The 26225-nt window shown below is 41.7% G+C and overlaps 1 protein-coding gene across 1 annotated transcript in view; it reads right to left on the bottom strand.

Moving 5' to 3' along the window:
- The window catches only part of bcap31 (B cell receptor associated protein 31), a 29567-nt gene extending 3505 nt beyond the window's left edge, over positions 1-26062 (bottom strand). Inside the window, exons 1-7 of the mRNA XM_072681437.1 lie at positions 25931-26062; positions 23444-23552; positions 22025-22125; positions 21745-21889; positions 16869-17004; positions 6696-6825; positions 3875-3975 (exon numbers count right to left, since the gene is read on the bottom strand). Coding sequence (XP_072537538.1) covers positions 3875-3975; positions 6696-6825; positions 16869-17004; positions 21745-21889; positions 22025-22125; positions 23444-23535 — 705 coding nt within the window. The 5' untranslated portion in view covers positions 23536-23552; positions 25931-26062. The remainder of the gene's footprint in view (positions 1-3874; positions 3976-6695; positions 6826-16868; positions 17005-21744; positions 21890-22024; positions 22126-23443; positions 23553-25930) is intronic.
- Between the last annotated feature and the right edge of the window lie 163 nt (positions 26063-26225).

Below are 26225 nucleotides of genomic sequence, written 5' to 3'. Positions count from 1 at the left end.
TAACCATTAAAACAACTGCCATTAAGTTTGTACAGCACAACTACATGCAATTCCACCAATGTTACACAGTCAAGCCTCAGGAGACCCTCGGGCAGTTCCCAACACACCTGACCAAGGTAATGATCTGTCTATAGTCTGGCCAGCAGGTGCTGGAGTGTATGGTGGGCTGGAGCATAAATTCTTGGGTGACTAGTAGCCTATACTGGTGACTGGTAGTCTATACTGGTTACTATTACTAGCATACTGGTATTGGAGTAACGTCTCATTGGGTTTTGATTGATCGATTGGCCAACAAAAAGTATCAGTAATCATGTAGCATTAGCCTCCACTCGGTTCTAAATGGGTTCTTCAGTGCTGGTTTAGAACCCAGAGAAAGGTGAGCAGTTCTCCGGTTCCCCCGCTGGTAAAACAGAGCGTTTCAGTGAGACTTTTATAAAGGGTCAGATATTACGGCCTGTTTTCATGTTCCACTGTATAATAGCTCCACACTGCAGACTCTCAACTCCTAGTTACCTGAAAAAATGTCTGCACTGCTGCCGACTGGGTAATAATGTCCATTAATGACTCCTTGAGGACACCAAATGGGGCTCTGAAGATTGCGGTTAAAACAGAGTCTGAACTGGACAGGGATTTAAATCTCCAATACCTGATCCAAATAAAATCTGTTTGGTTAATCAATTCCTAACATTATCATCATCTGATGGTGATACTGGAGAATACTGGAGAATCGGGATATTGATTTTATCAGTACAGTTCAGTACTTAAGAACAGTTAAAAGCCCAAAAGTACAAAAACTTAGATCATTACTAACTTTTACTTATTAGGTTACTTATAAGGTTTTATTTTGCTATTAAGAAGGTAAATCAGATAAATTGACCCCATAAAATAAGGCAGTAGTTTAAATAAACTACTTTATAGGCTGTGGCACTGAAGAAGTTCATGCTACCCAGTTTCTAAGAGCCCTGTGTAAATAAACCCAGCAGTACAGAGCCTCCTACTCTCCTCTGCTTGTACTGGAACCCTTTACTAGGACAGGCAACACGAAAGGTCATCAAGATCACAACCTTTCCAATATAAATGATTAATTTTTAACGTCAGCTGTAATTCATTCACCCCCTGGCCACATTTACCACGTTGCTGGAAAGCTCACGTTTAGCCATTTAGAAAATGCACAAGCTGAACCGTGGGCTTGGCTCGGAGCGGCGAATGCCTGGTTGTTTATGCTATCTCAGCCACGCTGTAGAGTGGGGATGTTTACCTCGCACTCACAAGGAAGCATGTAAATCTCACAACTCAATCTTCCCCTACTAATATGAAGGCTTACAGCCCACATCAGCACACGATCATAAATAAAGGCTACTTCGGATCACGACAAATACTGATAAGCACTCTACTAGCTTACGTAGCAGAGACAGTAGACTCTGACAACATCCGGCTGTACATGCAATAAAGAACAGTGGATTTCACCAACTAGCCGGGTCTCCTATCAAAGAGGTTAGAGCACCAGGATATCACTGACAGGGTTGTAGGTTTCAATACCTGGGTTTGGCAAGCTGCCTGTGTTGGGCCCTCGAGTAAGGCCTTTAACCTGTATTGCTCCCCAGGCGCTGCAGCAATGGCTGCCCACCTCTCCGGGTACATGTGTTCACTGTATGAGCATGTGTTTACGCACTAGTGTGTGTGTGTGCGTGTATACATTTGTGAGAGTTCACTGCACGGATGGGTTTAAGGCGGAGGCCAAATTCCATCCGTGTCCAAAACAAATGGTGAATGTGGTCGTCTACATCTCTTAAGGCTTGATATTTCATAAAAAATAAATAAATAAATAACCTTTCATCGCTTTCCAATTTCAGCAATACTCCAATTTTACCACTTTATCCTAGCATAAAAAAATATTTGGGTATTTGTTTTTTTTTCTTTTGTTTTTTGTCCTCCATTCAGGATTGATTTTTTTTCAAAATTCGCAAAAACCTATGAATGGAAAACCCAGAGGACTGAGTCACATTTGATAAGTTCTAGAAGAAGCAAGAGGCTAAGAGAGAAAGTAGGACAGTGATAATTATGGCACTGTGTGTTTCTGTTCTGGATGCAATGGTACTTTGGGCCCACAGTTCGGTAGGTATTAAGGTTTTCATAGAGCTACAGTTTCTGTAACCATTTTATAAAGAATCAATAAGAAAGTAAGAGGATAGATACATTGGAGTAGGTGTTTTGAGTATTGATCTTTTAATTAATAGTTTAGACGTAAAGATTGGTGGCAGACAGTGGTTCATTTCAGTTGTGTTTAAACCGCAACCACTGGATGGCAGAATTGTATGCAGTCTTCAGATTCCACTGTTCTAACTGCATAAAAGGCCCACTTTTCTTTACTCAGATTTTATGCAGGTAATTGTGGTTTGGTGGACAGTTTACCTGAAATTGTTAGAAAATGACCTCTCTACTCTTTTTTTTTTTTGCCTCAAAAAACGTTCTATTCAGACAAATGGCAGAACGACTAACTAGGCCGATGTCCACCTCTACTCTAATCAAAGTGGGAAAAGTTGGAGTGAACACTATACCACCATATTTTTTCATCGGTTGATGAAATTGAGTAAGCAACTACCCAAACAGAGCTGCAAATCTTTGCCTACGAACACTACCACTGCGTCTTTGTTTTTTCTGAATCTGAAGCAAGCTGTTGTTGCGAGAAACACACGAGACACAGTCAGGTGATGCTGATGTAAATGGGACACCATGTTAGAAGTGTTTCCTCTAGCGTGACTATTTTTGTTTGCAAAATTACAGGAAAGGGTCAGAAATGTGTTACAGTTAAATGTCAAATCTCAGACATTTTAGACTTCTAAAATCTGGCTTTTTGGAAATTATTTTAAATACTAAATAAGTATTTTTTGGTCTTAAAAAAAGAGGACAATATATGTACCCTAGCTTCCACCGGAGTAGCCAATATTGGCAAAGCAAGGCTGGCAGACTAGACTTTATGGTCTTCTTCCCCTCATCCCTGTATTCAATGTTGTTCTTCAAATTTGCTTTTTTCTGTCTTGCTGGAAGTTCTCCAGACTTGTGTTTGCATACAGAGTGCTAAACCTGCTGAAGCTCCAGGCTTAATTTGTATACAGATCACTCATAGGCTAAGACTCATTAACACACATTTACATCCACTGTACATTTTGTAGTCTGGAGCGCAGAAGGCAAGTTTTGGAAATGATAGGAAAATGATAGTCATTTTGTAACACTGTGGTTCATGTAGGTGCATTGACCCGAAAATGGGGAGCATCCTAATGGTTCCACAATATATTGTGTACTACTGCATCCCTATTGTGTGTACGAGGCCTACCTACCCAGCATAATTAACTTAAATCAAGTGACTACAATTTCACTTCACTCTTCCCCAACAATGTTGTGGCTGTTGTTTATTATATTTTTAATTGTAAAGCATCCTTAAGTTTGGGAGAGGCACTTCAGAAGACTGAGAACAACCTTCTGCCTTCTAGCCTTCTGCCACCCTGTTCTTCAATGCTCATGACCCCTCAGGACGATCAGAGCAAGAATACATTGGGTGGTGGGTCATTCTCAGCACTGATACGGACACTGACACTGTGTGACAAAGGAATGGCTCAAACAGCAGTGCTGCTGGAGTGTTTAAACGCTGCCCATGGTAGTATATCAGAGTGGACACTCCTACTGATTAAATTGACAACGAGGTGGTGATGTTAATAATGGCTAAACGGGGTGCGTCAGACTGGGAACCCTTTCACAGCTTTGGCCACAACTACCAAACCCCATGTCAGTAGAAGTCTCTTTTGCGAGTACCAATCGGAGTTCCTGCATAATATAAACCTGGCCTAATTTTTGGAGTTTCTAGCTGTGTGCTGACCTGTAGTTTGGCGTGCTCCTCCAGCAGACGATCATACTCCACTGTCAGATTCTCCGCCTGCTTCTTCATGGCCTTCACATCACTGTCCGACTTTTGCAGAGCTGCACAAGATACAAAAACAAACACGCAGGTCAAAAACACAAGATGTTTATTTATAGCCAACAATGACAAATGGCTGCCTACACAGACAGCTTTCTTTTTTCCAATGATTATATTGGCTGACAACAGCGACCGTGAAGACAGTGTCTATCAAACTCCCGATGTAGACCATAGCTAACTTTCACTTTCTGCTTTAATGAAGAATAACACCTCAACACCTGAAGAGTCTAGGCTTATTACGAGGGCTGTGTATTGGCAAAAACCTGGCGATACGATACGCATCATGATACAGGGGTTACAATTCAATATACACTGCAGACACTTGTACTACAGGAAACGATGGAAAAACGCTGCACCTTATACGGGGGCTACACATAGGGCCCAGCCTATTCTCTTCACCTCTATTCTAATCACCCACTACACTGCAACCTCTTCATTGGGGTAATCAGCTCAGCACTTCTCTCAGCCAGAGCTTCGCTGGGTTAAGCCCACCTTAACCACCAAAGACTTTAATATTTATACTTTAATGTTGCTGTGAGCAGAACACAATAAACACTACTATCCTAAACTGTCTTGACAAGGATCCAGAAGCACAGTATAACACTATGTCTGTGGTCCATTGTCTCAACTGCCTAATACATAATAAATAGGAATAAATAAATGCAGGGGAAATAAATAAATATGGGAATAAAACTTATGAGCAAAGGAAATTATGAGCATGATTATCTGAGGTGGAATGTAAAGGGTTACGCAGGTAATACAAGACTGAAAACTATATAGATTAATATTCTTAATGTGGAAACAAATGTCAAAGCTTGTATTTGTGGAGAACAACAATCCTTAAGAAGGGCCAATGGCAATGACATTTCAACCCACTAGGTTTCCTCAGGACCTGCTTGATGTTTGTCATTCATTTATTGCCCTAGTTTGAAAACAGAACAATCATAATTAAAACGGGCAGAATCCCAGAGGACATCAGCAAACGTGTGGTAAGGATGTGAAAAAATAAAATAAAATTTCAGGGAACAAGGTGACCAGTTACTCTGACCATTTCTGTACACTGGACAGTGCCCAGAGACCCAGGGAGTAATGAGGTCTGTGGGTCAGGGCTGAACCCAAACTTGTTCCAGCCACAGAGCAAGGTTTCCGAAATTAGACTGTACACAACGGGCCATGCCAACAGCCCACGAACACCCGCAGTGGCAGAGCCAAGCACAGTTGTGTAGTGTACGTGTGCGAAACAAGGTTTAGTATATATGTAGAGTTGCGCAAGGTATTCTGAATGGACGGCTCTATCGCGTCTGTTGACTTTTGACCGTTTATTCTTGCATGATCAGTGCGCACTGTACCTACTCCCACTCAGCGGCACACAGAGTGCAAGTGTACAGCTACTGAAGAACAGCTCCTCTCCTGTCTTGTATTTGGGGCATGAGCAGGGGTCAGCATTCTATCTAAAGCATGAAGCATGGCATATCTCAGGCTTACTTCTGCCTCCAGCAGGCTATGCTGTGTAGAGTTTCCTGCAGTGGTCAGTCAACATAGAAAATGTGACCCAATTGACACAAAGGCCATAATTTTAAGGAACCTCTGACTAAACTTGAACTTTTGAACCATTTGTGAGAGCACAGTATACACCTCCAGAAAGGGCTCGATTATTGTTACTACTACAGATAGAAGGACTGATCAGCTAGGTCAGGTCGGCTATCTCGGAAACCACAGACTTTGCAGGATGATCTAGAGTACTGTAGTGAAAGTGTACCGAGAATGGACTCGCACATTGTGTACCTTCCCACCGCATAGCAGTGGTGCCCCACAGGCCTCTGATGGCAGAGAACACTCCAACGAGTGGTTCGGAGCAATCGACGTGCCACTATGGAGAGGTTACTCTCTATAATGATCAATTTAATGATCCATGATCACTTAACTCAGTCCATGCCACAATGTCTCACTAGTGTCGTCTGAACAAAGGCTGATTACTCCCACTATTAGGTACATGGTCATAATATTCTGATATGATTGTATAATATTACTATTATTATTATTATTATTATTGTTATTAAACTAACAATAATAGCAATAGTAAACATAGTAGTAATGGTAAGTGTAGTAGGAGTAGCGAACGTATCCATAGCAAAAATAATAATAGTTGTAATAGTCCTAGTTCTAGTAATAGTAGTAACCATAGTAGTATTACTAGTAATACTAGTAATACTTCTAGTAATTGTAGTAACAGTAACGGTAGTAATAGCAGACAATTATAATAATGATAACAGTAATAGCAGTAACAGTAGCAAAAACAGTGATAGCTAAATTAGCACCAACAGTGGTAATGGTAATAGCAGTAACAGTAGTAATAGCTGAGATATTAGCAAGAGTTATAATAGTAGTAATAGAAGAAATCGTAATAATAGCAGTAACAGTAGTAATAGTAGTAATTGTAATAGCAGAAATAATAGTAGGAATAGCAGGAATAATAACAGTAATAGCAGGTGTTACTACCAATACAAAAAGAAAACGTTCTGAACAGTAAGGCAGTGACTAATACACACACTGCTTATTGCTGACTGCCCTCCACCTTTACTCATTAAACGCACATGAACGTGTTTCACACCTCTCCTCGTTAATCTGTTGAGTGTGTGCAAGCACATGTATACATGCCTGAATCCATCCTTTTTTCCTCACCACCACTGCTGAAGATGTGCGAGAGGGAGTTGGGTCATACCTTTTCTTGTGGCGTCAAGCTCATCCTTCAGCTGCCTGACCTCTCCCTTCAGGGTCTTGTTCTCCTCTTCAGCACTGCCTTTGGCTTTGCCTCCCACCTCTGGCACCTCCAGACCTGCCTCCCTCAGTCTCTGCACACAAACAGCCAACAGCACAGAACAGATCAGTGGGGTCAACCGGATGACCTCATGAATCTTCGTGCTTAGACCACTGGTCTAAGGTCATACATTATGATGAATGTGGACCAGCTGGTACATCAATACAGGTAGATCAATACAGGAACAAATCACTCCAATGTTAAAATGTCCTGCCTTAAAGCAATGGTTTGAATGGTCTCCAACGCATTGTGAGGACAGCTGAGAGGATCATCGGAGCCTCTCTCCCCTCCGTCATGGACATTTACGCTGCCCGCTGCATCCGCAAAGCAACCAGCATTGTGGAGGACTCCACCCACCCTTCACACAGACTGTTCTCCCTCCTGCCATCAGGAAGAAGGTACCGCAGCATCCGGCCCAACACGACCAGACTCTGCAACAGCTTCTTCCCCCAAGCAATCAGACTCCTCAACTCAACTTCTGAACTGATGTCTTCTCTCTCTCTCTCTCTCTCTCCCCAACCATTTACCCCAGATAAAATGGGAAGCATTTGTTGAACAAGCATTTGCACTAATAACTTTACTACCTCACTGGACTCAATATTTATTACACACTGCATGATTTGCACACTACCCCCCCAATTATTTATTATCCTCTGTCTGTACTGTGTTGTGTTGTCTGTCCGCACTTGTTTTTGTTGCACTTGTGTTTTGTATGCACCGTCTATGTTGCACCATGGTCCTGGAGGAACGTTGTTTCGTTTCACTGTGTACTCTGTATGTAGTTGAAATGACAATAAAACCCACTTGACTTGATTTGATTTGACTTGAACACAGATCAAATGAACATGATTTTTCCCTTAACCCAAATGCAGCCGGTCTGACCTGACTGGTTTGGTGCCTGAAGTCTGATTCATTAGTTTTGCACTGGAGGTACTAGTATGTCATTTCTGACACTATTTAAAACACACAGTTAACTATAAACACAGTCCAGCAGTAGCATCAATGGCTTATTAACTATACTCTGATTGGCCATAACATTAGTATCACCTGCCTAACTCTTGTATTGCCACAACAGATGTGAGCATTACAAGGAGGTATGGATTTCACAATATCTTTAAAAGGTGTCCTGCAGTATCTGGCACCAAGACATAAGCAGATCCTGCAAGTTGTAAGATGGGACCTCCATGGAGCCCATCAATAAGCCTTAGGCGCCATGACTGTTACACACCAGAGCACAGTTCTCCTTCCATTGGAGCACTTTTGGTAGATACTGACCATTACATACTGGGAAGGCCCCAGAAGATCTGCCAGATATCGGACCCAGTCTGACTCATCTAGCCATCAAAATCTTTTTTTGTGGCTCAGATTCTGTTGCTTTTGTCCTACTTTTAACATCTCTGGTCAGTGGTGCTATGGTGATGGCTGAAACATGGTGTATATTATTTATTGCACCACAAAAAAAGTATGATTAAATGAAATTATTATTTTTTATTTTAAACATCAATATTTCGCCACCCTGGTCTTCAATAAACTGATACATTTGTCGTATGTCTGTATTTTATGAGGTCTTGAATACGGGGTGTAATTTAGTGATGTGATGTACATCCTGCACCTACAAAAAATGTGCATGTCCGCAAGTTGACGGTGACTAAGGCATAAGTCACGATGACATTTCCATTTCTACTGGAACTACTGGTCATAACAGTAAAATAACAGTCTCTTCAAAAGCTAGTCACGTTGAAAGTATGCATTTCCTAATCAAAAGCAGGTTCTTTTACCTTGACTGTGTAAAAAGCTACAGTGTGATATCCAAGTCTATTCATGTCAACATTCAATACCACTTGCCTCTTTAAGAGGGCTTTAAGGAACAGCTAAACATAAAGCAAGACCTAAAGTGAAATGATCTGCCCTTGAACTCTTATGACCTGTTGAAATCAGCCTGTTTCATGAGAAATTCACTGCAGATCATAGTCATATACATTGGGAAACTAGTGTGAAAGCTGGGGGAAAAAATTGGGTAATCTGTGAGCAACTGAACCATTAAATCAAGTTTTGATTGAGGGCCACATACTGTAGTCAGAAAACTGACTGAGACTAAAGGTTACTTTTACCATTCGTGTGTTTATTCACATTTATTCTAAGGTAAATATATAACATTAGTTTACAAAAAGTGTAAATCTGGCTCTTCAAGTTTATTATTATATAAGTGTATGAAAGTGTACGGTCATACGGGTCTACCAGCAGTGGCAAAAATCAGTATACAGCAAAATCTCTTCAGAATTATGGCTGAAAGTGACTGACCAGAACCGCCAGCGTGTATCATGGCTTGAGAATGAAAATAAATAAATAAATAAATAAATAAATAAATAAATAAACTCACACTGCTTCCAGGCCAGAACTGCTTCTAAAAATAAACGCAGGTTCTTCACCACCAATTTCTGAAAGAACACTCCACAGGGAACTACATATCATCAACACATCGAGCAGAGTGGCGCACAAGAGGCCTTTGCTCACGTCTGCTCAAGAATGACCAGTATGTCCTGTAGGTTGGGATCTCTGCCACTGCTAGTAGACCCATATGACGTACGCTTCCATACACCTGCAGATTCAGCTACTTCCTTCACGCCCAAATGCAGTTACACCTTCTAGCCAATGATTAACATCTGCTTTGCGACTCATTTTCCACACATTCAACAAGACACTCACTGCACTGTACCACCTATATATGCATGCATACATAGACATGCACTGCACTGTACCACCTGTATATGTGTGTGTGTGGAAAATATATATCACGGATTACAGAAACAGATATGCAGTACAAGGTCATGATTATGGTTTTCACAAAAACAAACAAACAAACAAAAAAGATCAAAGGTCAACAAAAAAGATCAAAGGTCATATATAAATATGAATGAATGAATGAATGACCTGAGAAAAGACATGTTGTGTTCAGCAGAAGCTCATGTGGTCATGCGGAGTTATTTTCCAGTGTAATAAAAAATAAAATTAAATGAAAACAAATAAAAGACTGGGCGGTTTGGCATGAGTCACACCCCGAAAGCCCATTCGCTGAGACAGAGGAGAACAGGGCACTGTTTTAAATCACTTGAAACAGAACAAGGTTGCGTTGTGCCCTCGGGGAAGACGAAGAGAGCATTCTATCTAGGTCAGACAGGTTTTGATGTTTTCAGCAGATAAAATAAGTCCACATTCAGCAATCACTCAGCCAAGCGAAAAACACCACACTGTAGTCTCACAGCTGCGCGAGTCTACCTGTGAATGATCCAGAACAGCAATAAAGAGCTGTAGGCTTTTAAACAGACCTGTTAGTAAAATATTATTTTTTTAAGCATCACTTGGCTCTGGCTAAAAATGTTCTTTCAGAGTGTAGAAATGATGTGTGGTGGTCCAGCACCTGATGGAAAATCAATTGTGGTGGCTCAAGCGCAGAGATCAATAACAGTTGGTTTGTATGACAGCAGCTTTTGAAGACCACCTCAGAACTAGAGATGGACCGACGGCGGGGCTGGATGCCACATTAACCTTTCATGGCAAACTTAACAATGCATCATTGTGCATGGCTTGTGTAAAGTTCTGTGCATCGTCTCTCAAGAGGAAATTTACTGTTGAACTGAGGAACTCTGAGCACCAGCTGAGAGAGTATATGTTAACTCACCTGAAACTCAGAGTGGAAACAACCAAAACAGGTTGCTTATCTGGCACGATTCCTTTAGCTTTCCAACTGCTGTGGCGGTTTAACGTACTCGGCATGGTTTGTTGTTTTGTGTGGTTAGTGGCCTTTGTTAGCTCTGTTGTGTTCTGACAGGCAGATTCATTTTACACATTCTACAAATGTGGTGGAAAAACGGCAGACTGACGAATACAGCACACAGAGCAGAGTACAACACTGGCTTTACAAAAGGTTGGTGCTGCCGTGCACAAGCTCCATAGTTCCAAGTGTGGAACTGCTGCGTCCTGGGAGCGATGAGCCTCACGCAGAGCTGGTGTGATCCTTAACTCAAAAATAAATATTGTCTGATCACATATTTTGGCTGAAATTCAACCCAACCTGATACGTAGTCGAGTCCAGCTCTACTCAGGACAACATTTAAACATCTCAGAACGAAGTTTACCAACCCAGGCTATTAACACCTAGCAGGGCAGACAAGTAAACCGTGAGAATCAAAAGGTATGATCAATAATGAGCATTTTCGGTCTAATGCTAATAGGCCTAGCATAACTTAAGCCTATTTAATTACTTCAGCCCATGTTTTTCCAATCCTAACAAAACCATTAATAGGCTCAGAAAAGCTTCTATCTACCCCTTGACATGCTTAACATGTTGCGCTAGGTTACAACTGTGGAGCTCTGCAGTGTGCTTTGCATTTATATGTGAGGCATGGCAAACAATGGCACGTGTTAGAGCCATGTGTACCGTGACCCAGAGTGGCGAGACATGTGGAGCTGATCAATACAGTGAGTTATAACATGTCAGGGCTATAACTGAGATCACGTACAGTACTACTGTACCAGCATGAAGAGATCCAGCTGAGCCCAACACACCATTCTCAGACACCATTCATCTACATGATCGCACATGCACAGAAGTATTGGGACATACGTCTTAATTATTGAATGTTGTTTAGTCCCATAGCCAGAGGTGTATAAAATCAAGCCCCTAGTCATGCAGCCTGCCTTTTCACACATTAGTGAAAGAATGGGAGGTTCTAAAGAGCTCACTGAACTCCAGTGTGGTTCTGTAAGAGGAGACGCTGCTGCAACAACAAGTCAGCAGGTGAAATTTCTTCCCTCCTAGATCTTCCACTATCAGCTGTGAGTGGTACCACTTAAACGTGGAAGGGTTAAGGAACCACAATGCCACAAAGTGTCAGACCATGTAAAGGTACAGAGCAGGGTCAGGGCTGAGTGCTGAGTTCAGAGCATAGTGCAGAAAAGCCCCCAACGCTCTGCTGACTCAAAAACTGCAGAGCTCCAGATCTACTGCTGTTAGAACTGCAAAGGGGGACCAGCTCCATATTAATGCCTGTTGATTTAGAATGGGATCATCATAAAAGCTCCTGTAGGCGTCCCAAAACTTTTGTCTCTATAGTGTATATACTAAAGTGTGACAATGGAGAAGGGGATTCAAAAACTCACTTTCCATGGCATTGCCAGATCTGCCAAATATTAGTTATTTTACTTCAATATTGGATATCACAGAGTTCATGTAAAAACCTTATATCTCCAAAATGAAGAAAGGAATATATATATATATAACTTCTTAAACTTCAATGGAAGTGAGCCATTTTGGAGCATTTCTAATGGTCCATTCATTGGCTAAAAATGTTCTTTCAGAGTGTAGAAATGATGTGTGGTGGTCCAGCACCTGATGGAAAATCAATTGTGGTGGCTCAAGCGCAGAGATCAATAACAGTTGGTTTGTATGACAGCAGCTTTTGAAGACCACCTCAGAACTAGAGATGGACCGACGGCGGGGCTGGATGCCACATTAACCTTTCATGGCAAACTTAACAATGCATCATTGTGCATGGCTTGTGTAAAGTTCTGTGCATCGTCTCTCAAGAGGAAATTTACTGTTGAACTGAGGAACTCTGAGCACCAGCTGAGAGAGTATATGTTAACTCACCTGAAACTCAGAGTGGAAACAACCAAAACAGGTTGCTTATCTGGCACGATTCCTTTAGCTTTCCAACTGCTGTGGCGGTTTAACGTACTCGGCATGGTTTGTTGTTTTGTGTGGTTAGTGGCCTTTGTTAGCTCTGTTGTGTTCTGACAGGCAGATTCATTTTACACATTCTACAAATGTGGTGGAAAAACGGCAGACTGACGAATACAGCACACAGAGCAGAGTACAACACTGGCTTTACAAAAGGTTGGTGCTGCCGTGCACAAGCTCCATAGTTCCAAGTGTGGAACTGCTGCGTCCTGGGAGCGATGAGCCTCACGCAGAGCTGGTGTGATCCTTAACTCAAAAATAAATATTGTCTGATCACATATTTTGGCTGAAATTCAACCCAACCTGATACGTAGTCGAGTCCAGCTCTACTCAGGACAACATTTAAACATCTCAGAACGAAGTTTACCAACCCAGGCTATTAACACCTAGCAGGGCAGACAAGTAAACCGTGAGAATCAAAAGGTATGATCAATAATGAGCATTTTCGGTCTAATGCTAATAGGCCTAGCATAACTTAAGCCTATTTAATTACTTCAGCCCATGTTTTTCCAATCCTAACAAAACCATTAATAGGCTCAGAAAAGCTTCTATCTACCCCTTGACATGCTTAACATGTTGCGCTAGGTTACAACTGTGGAGCTCTGCAGTGTGCTTTGCATTTATATGTGAGGCATGGCAAACAATGGCACGTGTTAGAGCCATGTGTACCGTGACCCAGAGTGGCGAGACATGTGGAGCTGATCAATACAGTGAGTTATAACATGTCAGGGCTATAACTGAGATCACGTACAGTACTACTGTACCAGCATGAAGAGATCCAGCTGAGCCCAACACACCATTCTCAGACACCATTCATCTACATGATCGCACATGCACAGAAGTATTGGGACATACGTCTTAATTATTGAATGTTGTTTAGTCCCATAGCCAGAGGTGTATAAAATCAAGCCCCTAGTCACGCAGCCTGCCTTTTCACACATTAGTGAAAGAATGGGAGGTTCTAAAGAGCTCACTGAACTCCAGTGTGGTTCTGTAAGAGGAGACGCTGCTGCAACAACAAGTCAGCAGGTGAAATTTCTTCCCTCCTAGATCTTCCACTATCAGCTGTGAGTGGTACTATTTAAACGTGGAAGGGTTAAGGAACCACAATGCCACAAAGTGTCAGACCATGTAAAGGTACAGAGCAGGGTCAGGGCTGAGTGCTGAGTTCAGAGCATAGTGCAGAAAAGCCCCCAACGCTCTGCTGACTCAAAAACTGCAGAGCTCCAGATCTACTGCTGTTAGAACTGCAAAGGGGGACCAGCTCCATATTAATGCCTGTTGATTTAGAATGGGATCATCATAAAAGCTCATGTAGGCGTCCCAAAACTTTTGTCTCTATAGTGTATATACTAAAGTGTGACAATGGAGAAGGGGATTCAAAAACTCACTTTCCATGGCATTGCCAGATCTGCCAAATATTAGTTATTTTACTTCAGTATTGGATATCACAGAGTTCATGTAAAAACCTTATATCTCCAAAATGAAGAAAGGAATATTAATAATAAAGGAGACACAAGGTTTTTGGGATGTATATGGGATACATTACTATTATTATTATCATCATCTTCATCATCATCATGACCAGCTGAATTTCTGACTTTTGATGAAATCTGGCCAAATTTTTCTTTTTTTATTGCACCATATCTCTTTTTTATATATATATATTATATATATTCCAATATCTTGCTGCCCTACTCCCAACAGCTCGGAAAAGTGGATGCTACAATGAAAACGTTAAAAAATAGGGTCTGAATGATCTGTCAGTTGGCTGATCTTGTTGATCCAAACAGCTGATTCGAGTTTAAGACGTGAGAAGAAGTGTAAGGAAATACAAACTACTGCTGCATAAAATTCAAATTAAATTATTAAACTTAAACCTAAATCTAAAAAAAAAATAAACAGGCTTATTTTATCAGTTATCTGACTTTTTAGTGCCTTAGAATTGATAATGGCCTTAAAATGTCCCAAATAACGTTTTTTATGAGGATACAATAAGGCTGCAACACAACATACTACAGCAAACAAATCTAATACACTTTCATACTAAACACTCAAATAAATGCCAAAAATACAGAAACTGTAAAAGCTACAGAACTCATTTTTAAAAATCTACAAAAAGCTTCAGATATCATGTTTACAGGATACCATCTTATCTCTCATACATCTTATTCATCCTCACTGGTATTCACTGCGAGTGTACAACGCCCTCTACAGTCTGTAACTAGTACTAGCACAGGCAGGAGATAAAAAATTAGTTATGCGATTTTTAAATAATTTTCCCTCTGATACATAAATAACACCTACCATTTGTGCAGAAATTATGCAGTACATTAGTATGCTTTATATAAAATCCTTTTACTTGAATTTCCATTAAAAAAAAGCAGGCTAGGCTCCTAATGAGCACAGACCATAATTAAATGTATAATTAAATCTGAATTTAACGACAGTGTTAATGTTTTATTTTATGAGCTTTTCTGATGGAGTCAAATGATGAATTAGACAAAAAGCCAGGAGCTTCAGGGGCTAGACAACTTCCACTAAAACACTGAGTCACAGACCATATGTTCTAGGCTGCTGCAGAACGGAAGGTAATGAATGACAAGTTAACGAACAGGTGTGAATGCAAAGCCTATTAAACGACATATGCTGCTGGAGTCTACGTGAACAATGAATAACAAGCGTGCAACAACCCGAGTGAAGACATCAACTCATGTTGCAACAAACTGAATAACTTATGATTACAGCAATACTTTTACAGTCGATGTGAATCAGAAATCCTTCCATAGAGTAGCCGGACTATTGTCTAGATGGCTGTTTCACTCCATGACAGGTTGGGGAAAAACATTCATTAGTAAAAATGGTATAATATAGCTAGGACCTAAAGGTAATTATGCAATCTTGGTTGTAAACTATATATGAAGCAATCATTTTAATGTTCAACAACAGCTACTGGCTGCACAAGAGTCATAAACGGTCAACGGTCAGGAACTGAACACTCCAGCCAGGGCCTGACCGTGCCTGTCAACAGTCTAAAACCCCGCTCAAGTACGAGGCATGATCCTCTAAACCGGTGTGATCTGAGCCTCATTTAGCTGGAACAAAGCCTGCGCTATGGTGTTTAGCCTGGCTGCTAGCTAACTTATCTAAGCCTAGCTGGTCAGCTGAGTCCGGACACAGCAGGACCGGTCCAATTTCACCTTTCTGTTACTCCCAACATCAGTTGCTTGACATTGCTTACAAACACACACACACACACACACACACACACACACACACACACACACACACACACACACACACACACCCCCCATCAATACTCGTGCCAGTTAACTAGTCAACAGCAGCTGCACTGGCCTGTCTGATACTCGTTAGCAGAGCTAGTTAGTTAATTAGCTTAGCAAGCAGGCTACAGAACCAACACCACTATTACAACTTTAATTAAAGTCTCTTTTTCTGTCTTTTTTAAAAACAGTCTTTTATAAGCAGGGCTTGACAACCAGAATTGCAAGTAGTGTTCTGTAAGGGAAGAGACTATTATCATGCTAACTAAGCTAATATTAGGTTAGCATTACCAAGTACCAAATAGTGTTGTGTGGAAAACAATGTTTTCATGTTAACTAAGCTAAGGCTAACCAGATTAGCTTTACCAAGTAGTGTTATGTGGGGAACAGAACCTTATCATATTAACTAAGCAATTGCTATGAAGCCTAGCTTTCCTGATTTCGAGCAGTTTAACATTTGTAGTCGTCAGACTGACGGTTTAACATTTATTGAATGATTGATTAAAATGTTTAATTAGTCCGTGAACCTGTGAACAAACTGAACTTCGTATTTGATGGTTCTTCAGTTGTAAAATAAACGCAGAATTATCAGAGTTACTTGAGCAGCTCACACTACTTGGTAATACTGTGTTACCGTACAGTCATATATGGAGACTATCACAGTTTGAAGAAAGCGGATACTGCCCAACCCCAACTCCAGCTTCCCACGCAAAACTCCTAAATCCTCGGGTTACAAGGTTACAGATGACCTGTTACTAAAACTCAGTAACTGCTATGAAACATGGATATGGTTTTGTTTATTTTGCTTCCTTACGATTTCAGAAATACCACGAGACCCATAAAGTGTGTGTATGGTTCATGACCTCCCAATTATTTTTTAGATGGGAACATTGGGGGGGGATTTAATCCAGCTCACCTTTCTCTAAAACTAATTAATCAGAAAGCAACTGCTCTGCCTCCAGCTGCTTAGTTCTAGACATGTGTTGAGAAAAGGGTCAAAGGGTCAACTGGTCAAAGAATTGGCCAAATGGTAAGAGCTTCTGAGTCACTCACCTCCTGGAGCTTCTCGTTCTCCTCCATGTACTTCCTGGCGGCGTCACTGGCGCCCTCTGCTTGCTTCTGGAACGCCTCGTTGGAGGCCATGAGCGTGGCCTGCTGGGAGAGGAGTGAGGCCAGGCGCCGCAACAACCTAAGACAGGAGGACATAAAATTAATACGTTTTAAATGAATTTCAGAATCCCTGGTGACGCAGCTGGCTAAGAAAGTTGTATCCTATTGCTAGGCCCTCGGTGGCTGAGAGCCAGAGGGAGCACAACAGGCCCTGCTTCCACAAGGCTGAAAGACTGTAGGAAGATGGGCCCAACCAATATCGCTTGGCTGATAAAATTGACCGCAATTAAAGTTATGGCCATGAATACGGTAACGTGTTCAGGGAGCTCACGTCGCTCTCATGTCAGATCACCAATCTAAGGATCATCTGTGGAACAAGTTTCCAGAATATTTGAGGTCTGCAAAAACATTATTTCTAAGGATTTTCTGTAATTATTTATCATGATTAGTATTATTTATTTTGGATTAGTATTTAGTAATTAGTATTTCTCAGTTTTATTTATTTTGTATCATCTGTAAAGCACCTTTCTGAATAACCTTGTACCTGAATGCATATATAAAAACAAATACACAGAATAATGTATTCCTTACCTGTTTTAAAGTTATAATTAGTTATTAAGTTATTTATCAACATTTTTGGCTAAAACATGTATCCATTAGAGACATTAAATTCTTGGTTCCACTCACCACCCCATAACCAACTCTGTTGCAGAGAGTTCCCCCAGAATGGTGCCCTTCCTATTTCTTAATACTTCTAAATACAGAACCCTGAGGACAACACTGAAAACAATATATAGGGGGAAAAAAGTATTGGGAAGATTTTTACTACTGTAAAAGTATTGGATGGAGCACCATCTATCATTACGTAGAATACAGTTCTTCCACTGCTCCACAGCTCAATGCTGGGGACTTCATGTACCTCTAGCCTACACCTGGCATTAGGCAGCATGGTGCCAATGGGTTCATCATGTTTATCTGCTCCAGAGTATCCTATTCTATTGGCAGTACTTCTCTATGGGGACTAGACAAGCTGTGTGTGTGTGTGCGCATTTTCACATCTGTGTCAGCAACGAGTGCAACGTAGTATAGTTAAATGCATTCATTAGAAGGGGTGTCCACATACTTTTGGACACAGTGTATAATGTGGTTCAGAGAGAAAAAATAAATAAATCATCGTACACACACATGGGTACGGTATCTAGTCACAAACCACAAATCAATCAAGACTGAGGAGCAGTGGGGTGCCTAAAATTAGCCATGTTGTATCTTCACATGTGGCGATGAAAGAACATCCCTATGGCAGGGACTTGGGGTGCACACCAAAACTGAGATCCTGCCCTGAGCTTGAGTTGCAGTTTCCCTAAAAAGCACTTAGCATTTCTAGGAATATGAAAGGCCACCCTAATGCGCCTACCTTCAACCACTGAGATAACAATGCATAAACACCAGCCACATGTCTGATCATACTCAAGACAACAAGAAGGAGAAGTACTGCTCCACCAGAAGGTGTCCAGACCCTTTCTCCCTAGCTTTACTCCCTATACAAGGAGTTGACTGACCAAAACACACTCTTACGCAAGCCAGGAAAGACCACAGAAAGTTCATCTATTGACAGCTGAAGTTCAAATGCTTCTGACACTGCGATGATGCGTCTGTGATCTCGAGAGGGTCTTGAGAGGTCTGCATTTTGTCAAAGCACATCTCAAAGGCCGAGGGTAAGATGAGCTTGTGCTGGACCATCTGACTGTGGGCAGAAACTTTGGGGGGGACCACACCTAGCATGTGTGCTAACGCTGACCATTCCACACCTCAGTGAGCCACAGCTAGCATACAGGCTGAATGTGACTGACCAACAAACTCCCTGGACATTCAATGAGCATGAGGTCACCGGCCAGGGTTCAACTGTTGCTCTTAGGTTGCAGCAGGTTATTTCCACATAGTTTTGAATGGCCCAGCTGTTCAAGCTTGTGGGGAAACAGAAGGCGCTCTGTACTGTAGTTCCAGCTGCCCTCCCATACACACCCCCATACACACACCCACCCACCAACCATCAAGCACATTTAGGAAAGCATACAGTTTGTCCTAAGCAAATGACCACTGCCTGAGTCGTCATCCACAATAATACTCTTTTTATATGACTTTATTTTAGTTTCAATGTATGAGTAGGTGTCCCAATACTTTTGTCCATATAGGGTACTTTGTATCATCGCTATGTTGTGGCTGCTATTCTAAGCATGGGAGCAGGTTTGTTATTGTGATGTAGAGATATTCAGACGTAATCTCACCCATATCAATTAATTCTGTTAGTATTTTTCCCCCTTCAGTCTGCAACATGGAGAAGTCAACCATGAAAAAATGATCAGGTTAAGTCTATTAATCCTATTAAGTTGCTAATCTTTCACAGAAATCTATACAGAACAGTGGAATAAACATATTAAATATAAAAATATTTTTTATGCATAAATTTTTTTAGACTAAGATTTTATTTAAAGATTTCTAATCTCAGATTTATTTAGATTATTTTCATAATATTGATTTTTTTCTAATACTACTTTATTTTTTATTGTGTTCACTTATCTACATAAAGATAAATACAGTAAAAAGGAAAAATAATTGTGATAATCTCTCAATCTGAGGAAAGTAGTGAGATCTTGTCGGTGAGCTAGTCTAAAGAACAGAGCTTGGTTCCTCCAGGTTTCTCCTGGACGCCCCCCAGTCCAGCCAGCACAGCGTGGAGGATGTGTTCAACTCCATCAGCAGCAGCAGTAGATCACCTGATTTACCATCATTAAGCCCTGATTTACCACCAAACCAGGTGTTGATCTGAGGAGAACTCTAAATAATACTAATAATATAATGTTCTAATGATGAACACAGTGATTGAGAACCACCACCACTTTCTGAAGGACTGTTATTGGTGTTTACTCTAATATCAGTGTTTTATTAAGTAACTAAACACTTACTGACCAGATGAGCAGCTTCTACATTCTAGTTTTCACAGTTCTCATAGTTGAGAGATGCTACTTTCGTCTTTTTGACGATTCTGAGAACCTAAAGCAGAACTCTCTAAACTGAAGAGTTCAATAAATCAAATCAAGTAAATCTATGTGTCAAAGTGTCACATGCCATGTTAGGTACTTTCCGAAACGGTGGGCTTCCATGAGAAACTGGAATACTGGACAATAGGTCCCTGGCGCGCCACCAACACAGGCTAAAATTTTCATCACAGTTGCTTAATCACATGCTCCAGCGATAAAGATGCCTAAATAGTTACAAGTCAGAAATCCGAAGCTGGCAATCAGGGAAAGTAGTGTCACAAGTAGCTGTAGTAGCCTTCCCATGGGCTATTAATACCTAGCCATTCAGAGAAATATGGGATTGCCCCTGTAAGGAAATGGCACACAGGCTCAACACACAAGCTGGAGGAGTGACCAACGCATTGTGCAATACGCAAGCCTGGAGTAGCCAATCACATGGTTAGGAGCTGTGCTTGAGGTTTGGGAATGGAAACTATATGGGGTCCCCTGCTGACCATGCCATTCCTCCCAATGTTACTGTAAAATTAACATCTCCCTGAAATAAGATACAGAGACAGTTTGTTACATAACCCCCTCGCCCTTTCATGACTGTAAACAGAGACACTGTCTCCAAGAACTTACAGCCAGAACAGCAATACAATAGCGTAGTTAGCAGAACCGGGTGAAAAGCAAGTGGTAATTACTTGGGGAGCACTGAAATAGAATTCCTGGGCTGAGTATGCTGTGTTCAGGAGCCCATCAGAAGGTGGGTGTATAACAGATGGTTGTACCAGATTGCCTCTTTGCAATAATTAAGTTCTCACAAAGAAGGAAAGTTGGCTAAAACAAAACCACTACTGCGTCAGACTTTAGTTCAAAAGGTTTTAGCAACAAAAGCATTTATGAGAGTCAGGATGCTGGATGATCACCACTCCATCTCATCTCAAAAAGCATTGGATCGAGCACAGTGCTCAACGCTAGGGGGCTTCACACCCCTCTAGCCCAGGCCTGGCATTAGACATAGTGCCAATAGGTTCATGCTGATCTGCTCCAGAGAGTCCTATTCTATTGGCAATACTGCTCTATGTATATATACAGCTCTGGAGAAAAAAATAAAGAGACCACCCTACACCCTACTCTCTGGTTTTACTATTTATAGGCAATGCTTTTAGGGAAATTAACATTTGCATTGTATTTCATAAACCATAGACTTAAATTCCCTTAAATTCCAAATATAAATATATTGCTATTTAGAGCATTTATTTATTTGCAGAATTGAAACCTGCTCAAAAATATCTAATAACTGCTGAAATAATGCAAAAAATAATAAATAATATAATAATTATAATGCAAATAAGTTATTGTTTGAATTTAAACAACACAGTACTAATATCTGAACTTTGAGAGCATTCAGAAATCACTACGGTGAAATAACCTTCACTGCCAATCACAGCTCTCATGTCTTGGCACTCTCTCCACTAGTCTTTTACATTGCTGTTGGGTGACTATGCCATTCATCCCTTGCTGACTACTATGTAGCTCCCACCTCTGTAGATAATCAATGTTTTTCACCACTATTAGATTATGTATAATGCACTAATGTTATGACTGACCGGTACATGAAGTCAATTTTAGATCATTTCTCGTAACAATTACTGTGCCTAGTAACTCCACCCCAACACCAGCACAGCTACAGTCCTTTCTGACGGAGTTCGAGCCTGGCTGGAACGGCTGGAGTGCCTGATTTGCGTAACGCCTGAGGGGAGTGTCTTCCTGAAGGAGTAAATGACTCAGTGACTCACAGGCACAAAAGTAGGGCAAAGCCTGCAATGTACTCGTTCCTCTGTGCTCTGAACAGCTTCATGTGGATGTGCTCAATGGCCACAGGGTTGTTGGTCAAGTCCACCTTGTCGGTCACACTGTACTTCCGCACTTCTCTGAACGCATCTGTGAAAAACACACATAGTCCTGGCCTCAAACAGCGCTACAAGTACACTAATAAATATCGTAGGTCAATTATACAGATATATAAATATATACAAAAACAATGATAACCTTGATTTGAAAACCTTTTATACTCACCAACCAACAGGAAGACCAGAATGCAGATAACCACAATGAATGCCGTGTTCCCATAGGTCGTGATGGCGACCATCAGACGAGATTTGAAGATTCTGTTCCATCTAGGAAAGACAGAAGGCCTCTATTAAATTACAGTTCCTCAAAATATCAGGAAATATAGCCTTAATCTGGAGCACATTCAGGGCACAAAGCAGACTTTGAACACTTGTTTCCAGTCTGGTCACCGCTAATAAAGACCTCACAACACTTTCAGTTATGTAACAGTGTTTTTTTCTGCCTGAATTCAGCAGCTTGTTGATGCAAACTGAACTAGGTTCCACGTAGGTGCCTATTTTTTTTCCCAACCCCAGGGAAAAAACGTTGTTTACAACTTTCCTATTTTTACACAACCTAACCAGCTTTGCAGTGAAAGCGTGGTCATGTGAATGTTTATCAGTTTAAGGAATTAGTTTTCTCTCCAGAATATTTAAGAAACTTTAAGGCTGAGGGGAATTTAATTGTCTGGGTGTCGGTGTGTGACACACAGTAGAGAGAGTGAGAGTGAGAAAGACAAAGAGAGATAGATACAGGAGAGGCTGGGCTGCCAAAGAGTGTGTAAAAGAGCAGAGAAATGGGGGGGGGGGGTAAGAGAGATGGATGGAGAGAGCAAGATACTGTGTGAGAGAGTGAGACAGCAAGCTGAGGCAAGAGAGCAGAGGCAAGAGCAAGTATGAGACAGCAAGACTGTAAGAAAGAAAGTGCGAGTGAGCCAGCAAGAGCCAGCAAGCGTGAGGGAGCAGCCCTTACAGCAAGATGACAACGAGGCCGACAGTGTAGCCACCTGCCAATTACACCGATTTTTAGATTAGCCCTCTTTTATCAGAAATGGATGATAAACGAACTTCTTTCTGCCACATCTGTAGCACTCCGTCAGTTACTGTGGATATCAAATTCTGACGTAGTTACAGAACCGAAAATCTGCTGTTCATTCATGTATATTACTAAGTTTTTAAAGTCAGCAGTTGTTCTCCTCTGTTCTAGGTGCAATTCTCTGTGCTACAGACACACAGGTAGAGAGCAGACTGAAAAGGGCTGGGCCTGGGCCTTTACATTTACTCAAATGAGTGGAAAAGGAGCACCACAGGAGGTCATTCCTACCAGTGGCCATCAATCAGTGTGTGACACTATGGTTCAGCTGTGCAATACTTAAATTATCTTGTTCATATGTGCAATAATAAGGGTAATTAAATGTAATGTGTGCAATAACTCGGGTGCAATAATTTCCCATATTTCTTATTACCAATATGCCACTTTACTATATTCATATAATTTATGTTACAACTGCAATTTCATGGGATCAATTAAGTGTTTCTGGTTCAGATTTTGAAAAGCCCCACCAGCCCCACATTAAACTGCAGCAAAGGAGACATGAGGCCTCACCGTTTTGGGGAGACGAAGGGAACACAGAGCAGCAGCACTGCGAACACCTCAGCATAGAGGAACGTGGCCACAGCCGTCCACTGCAGACTCATACCGGCAGCTTACAAACCTGCTGGGAGAAATCAGAATAGACTGAATGAGCAGAACTTCTAGGTGTCCACAGACCTTTGGATGTGAGAAATGTGCCTCCTTTACTACAGAAACAGTCTCTAAACATCTGTGAAGGCTTTACACTAGACTCTGAAACATGGCTGGTAAGGTTTAATGGCCACAGGAGCATCAGTGAGACCAGGTACTAATGTTGGATGATTAGTTCTGGATCTCCAAAGTCAGTTCTCACAAAGGTATCACATGAAGCTCCATTACTCCTGATAACACAGTTTTACTGCTCCACAGCCCGGTACTGGTTGGGGGAGGCTTTATACCCCTCTAGCTGATGCTCAGCATTACACAAGTAACCTTTGGCTCTTCTGAGGCTGGTCTAGATCGTCCCATTCGATTGGTAATGCTAATATACAAGCAGTGTGTGCCTTCAAACACCCGTTTCTGCAACGGGTGCACCTTAAAGCAGCTAAAGACGTGACAAGACATTCCTGGGCCTACGGTGTAGCTCTGTGTTTCTGGAAAACTGCTGGTACAACAGCACCATCTCCTGTCTGGAGGAAGCAGCTCCAAAAAGGCTGGCAAACAAGATCTGAATAACATGAATCATCATTAGGCCAAAGGCCACGTTGACCAAGACACGAGTTACAGTGAAGTCATCACTCAGTCATCAGGTGCTGAAAGTGTATCAGTGGGTCTATGAAAGGGGAACTCCACTGTTTGGAAATTTTATGGATTTAGATGTAGACAAGCTATTTAGAGAGGCAGTGTTTCACAATGGTGGTAAGTGAAATTAGATATCTGGATGGTTCAAATAAGCTATAAGCACCTTCAGAGAAAGCTGTATATTATATTAGGCAGTTATGAATGTGCAGTCTGATACCCCAGACACGTCATTTTTGGCCTAAAATTAATGGAGGAGGGATATATATGCAGGGCCTGCACAGAAAAATAGGTCCCACACTATTTTGCCATCATCAACATTACATAGAATCTCAGAAAAGACCTTGGTGACCCCACCAGATGATGTTGGATAGCAAATAAATGTCTGTACTTGTGTTGTAGGCATGGTGGCGCCTGGGTTTATTCACCATAGAGTGGACGAGCATGGGTGATACGAAAACATTTAATATTACAATATTAAAAGTCTTACTTAAGCACTGGTGATATTCACAGTACACTCTCAGAAGCATGCTGTGTACCATGATAACAAAATATTGGGATGTATCGTGATAAATTGTCATATTGCAGAGCTCTAACTCACCACCATCATAAAGGAATCCAAACTCGCTATAAGGCACCGTTATAAAGGGGCAAGCCCACCATGATACACCAATAAGAGTCCTTGGGCAAGACTCCTGATGCTAGCTATATCTCCTACCAGTTTTACAAGATTCCAATGTAACCTTAAAGATTGTCAGCTAAAGATAAAAGGTAAAGGTGCACGGATTTGTCACTGTACAGCGAAATGTGTCCTCCGCATTTAACCCATCTGTGATAGTGAACACACACACACACACACACACACACACACACACACACACACACACACACACACGTGTTAGGGGCAGTGAGTACACACACACCCAGAGCGGTGGGCAGCCAACTCCAGCACCCGGGGAGCAGAGAGGGTAAAGGGCCTTGCTCAAGGGCCCAACAGTGGCAGCTTGCCGAGCCCGGGAATCGAACCCACAACCCTGTGATCTGTGGCTGAGCCACCACTGCCCCATAAAAGCATTTTTTACAGTTTTGCTTTACATCAACTAGCAGATTTTTTTTTTTAGGGGTGTGGAAAAGGTAGTAATGGTGTAACCCCCTTCTAAGATGCTTCTGGAAAGGTGTGGAAACTGCTGCAAGGCAAAAGTCATGAGCACAATGTTGGGAAACATTTATACAGCAGGTTGAGAAATGCAGGCTCGTGCTGAAGAAAAGGCCAATGGTGACTAAAACTGGGCTTCTGACCCAACCTGAGGAATTACTGAGCCCTGAGCCTAAAAGCAGAGCCACATTCTTGTATAATCTGAGGTTTCATCAAATTAAAACTCACAAGAATTAAAACCTAAACAGATTAATAAGCTGGATAAAATCATGAAGAGCTCTGCTGTCACAGAAAGCTGAACTTCACAGTGAAGGTAGCTACAGCACAATTACACAGGCCGAGCTCCTCCAAGCTCCTCTGAGCTTCAGCACGGAGGGGAAAGTCTAATTACTCCAATTTAGGGAGTAACAGCCCTGCGTCCCGCAGGCAGGCTCAGCTACAGCTCCGTGTTTACATGGGCAGGCTGAGCCTCGGGCTGGCAGCACCACGCCTGACTTCCATGCGCACGCTTTTACAGCACGTATCCATCAACGACACACAGCAAGTCGGGATTCAGGGACACTTACGGCCTTGAGAAGAAAGCAAAGCAAAGCAAAGTGAAGTGAAAAGCCCTCCGAGACTCGCTGCGACCAAACGCCAGACAAAACTTCAGCTGTGCAGCGTCTCTCTTCCGCTCTGCGTGGCCGCCCCGACTGCCTTCCTGTTTCCGGCCAACCGCTTACAAAATTAAAGTCCTCGGCTGTGTCCCAAATCGACCCGCTGCTCCTTAAATAGTAAACTAACTTCAGCGTGATTCAGCCGTTTTAGGGTGAATTCCCAGCGGGACGAAGAGGTTTCTTAACACTTTTTACACCATGTCCC

This window comes from Salminus brasiliensis, chromosome 6 (genome assembly GCF_030463535.1).
Source record: "Salminus brasiliensis chromosome 6, fSalBra1.hap2, whole genome shotgun sequence".
Lineage (NCBI taxonomy): Eukaryota > Metazoa > Chordata > Actinopteri > Characiformes > Bryconidae > Salminus > Salminus brasiliensis.
The sequence above is the reverse complement of the archived record's forward strand: the minus strand, read 5'-3'. Positions and strand labels throughout refer to the sequence as shown.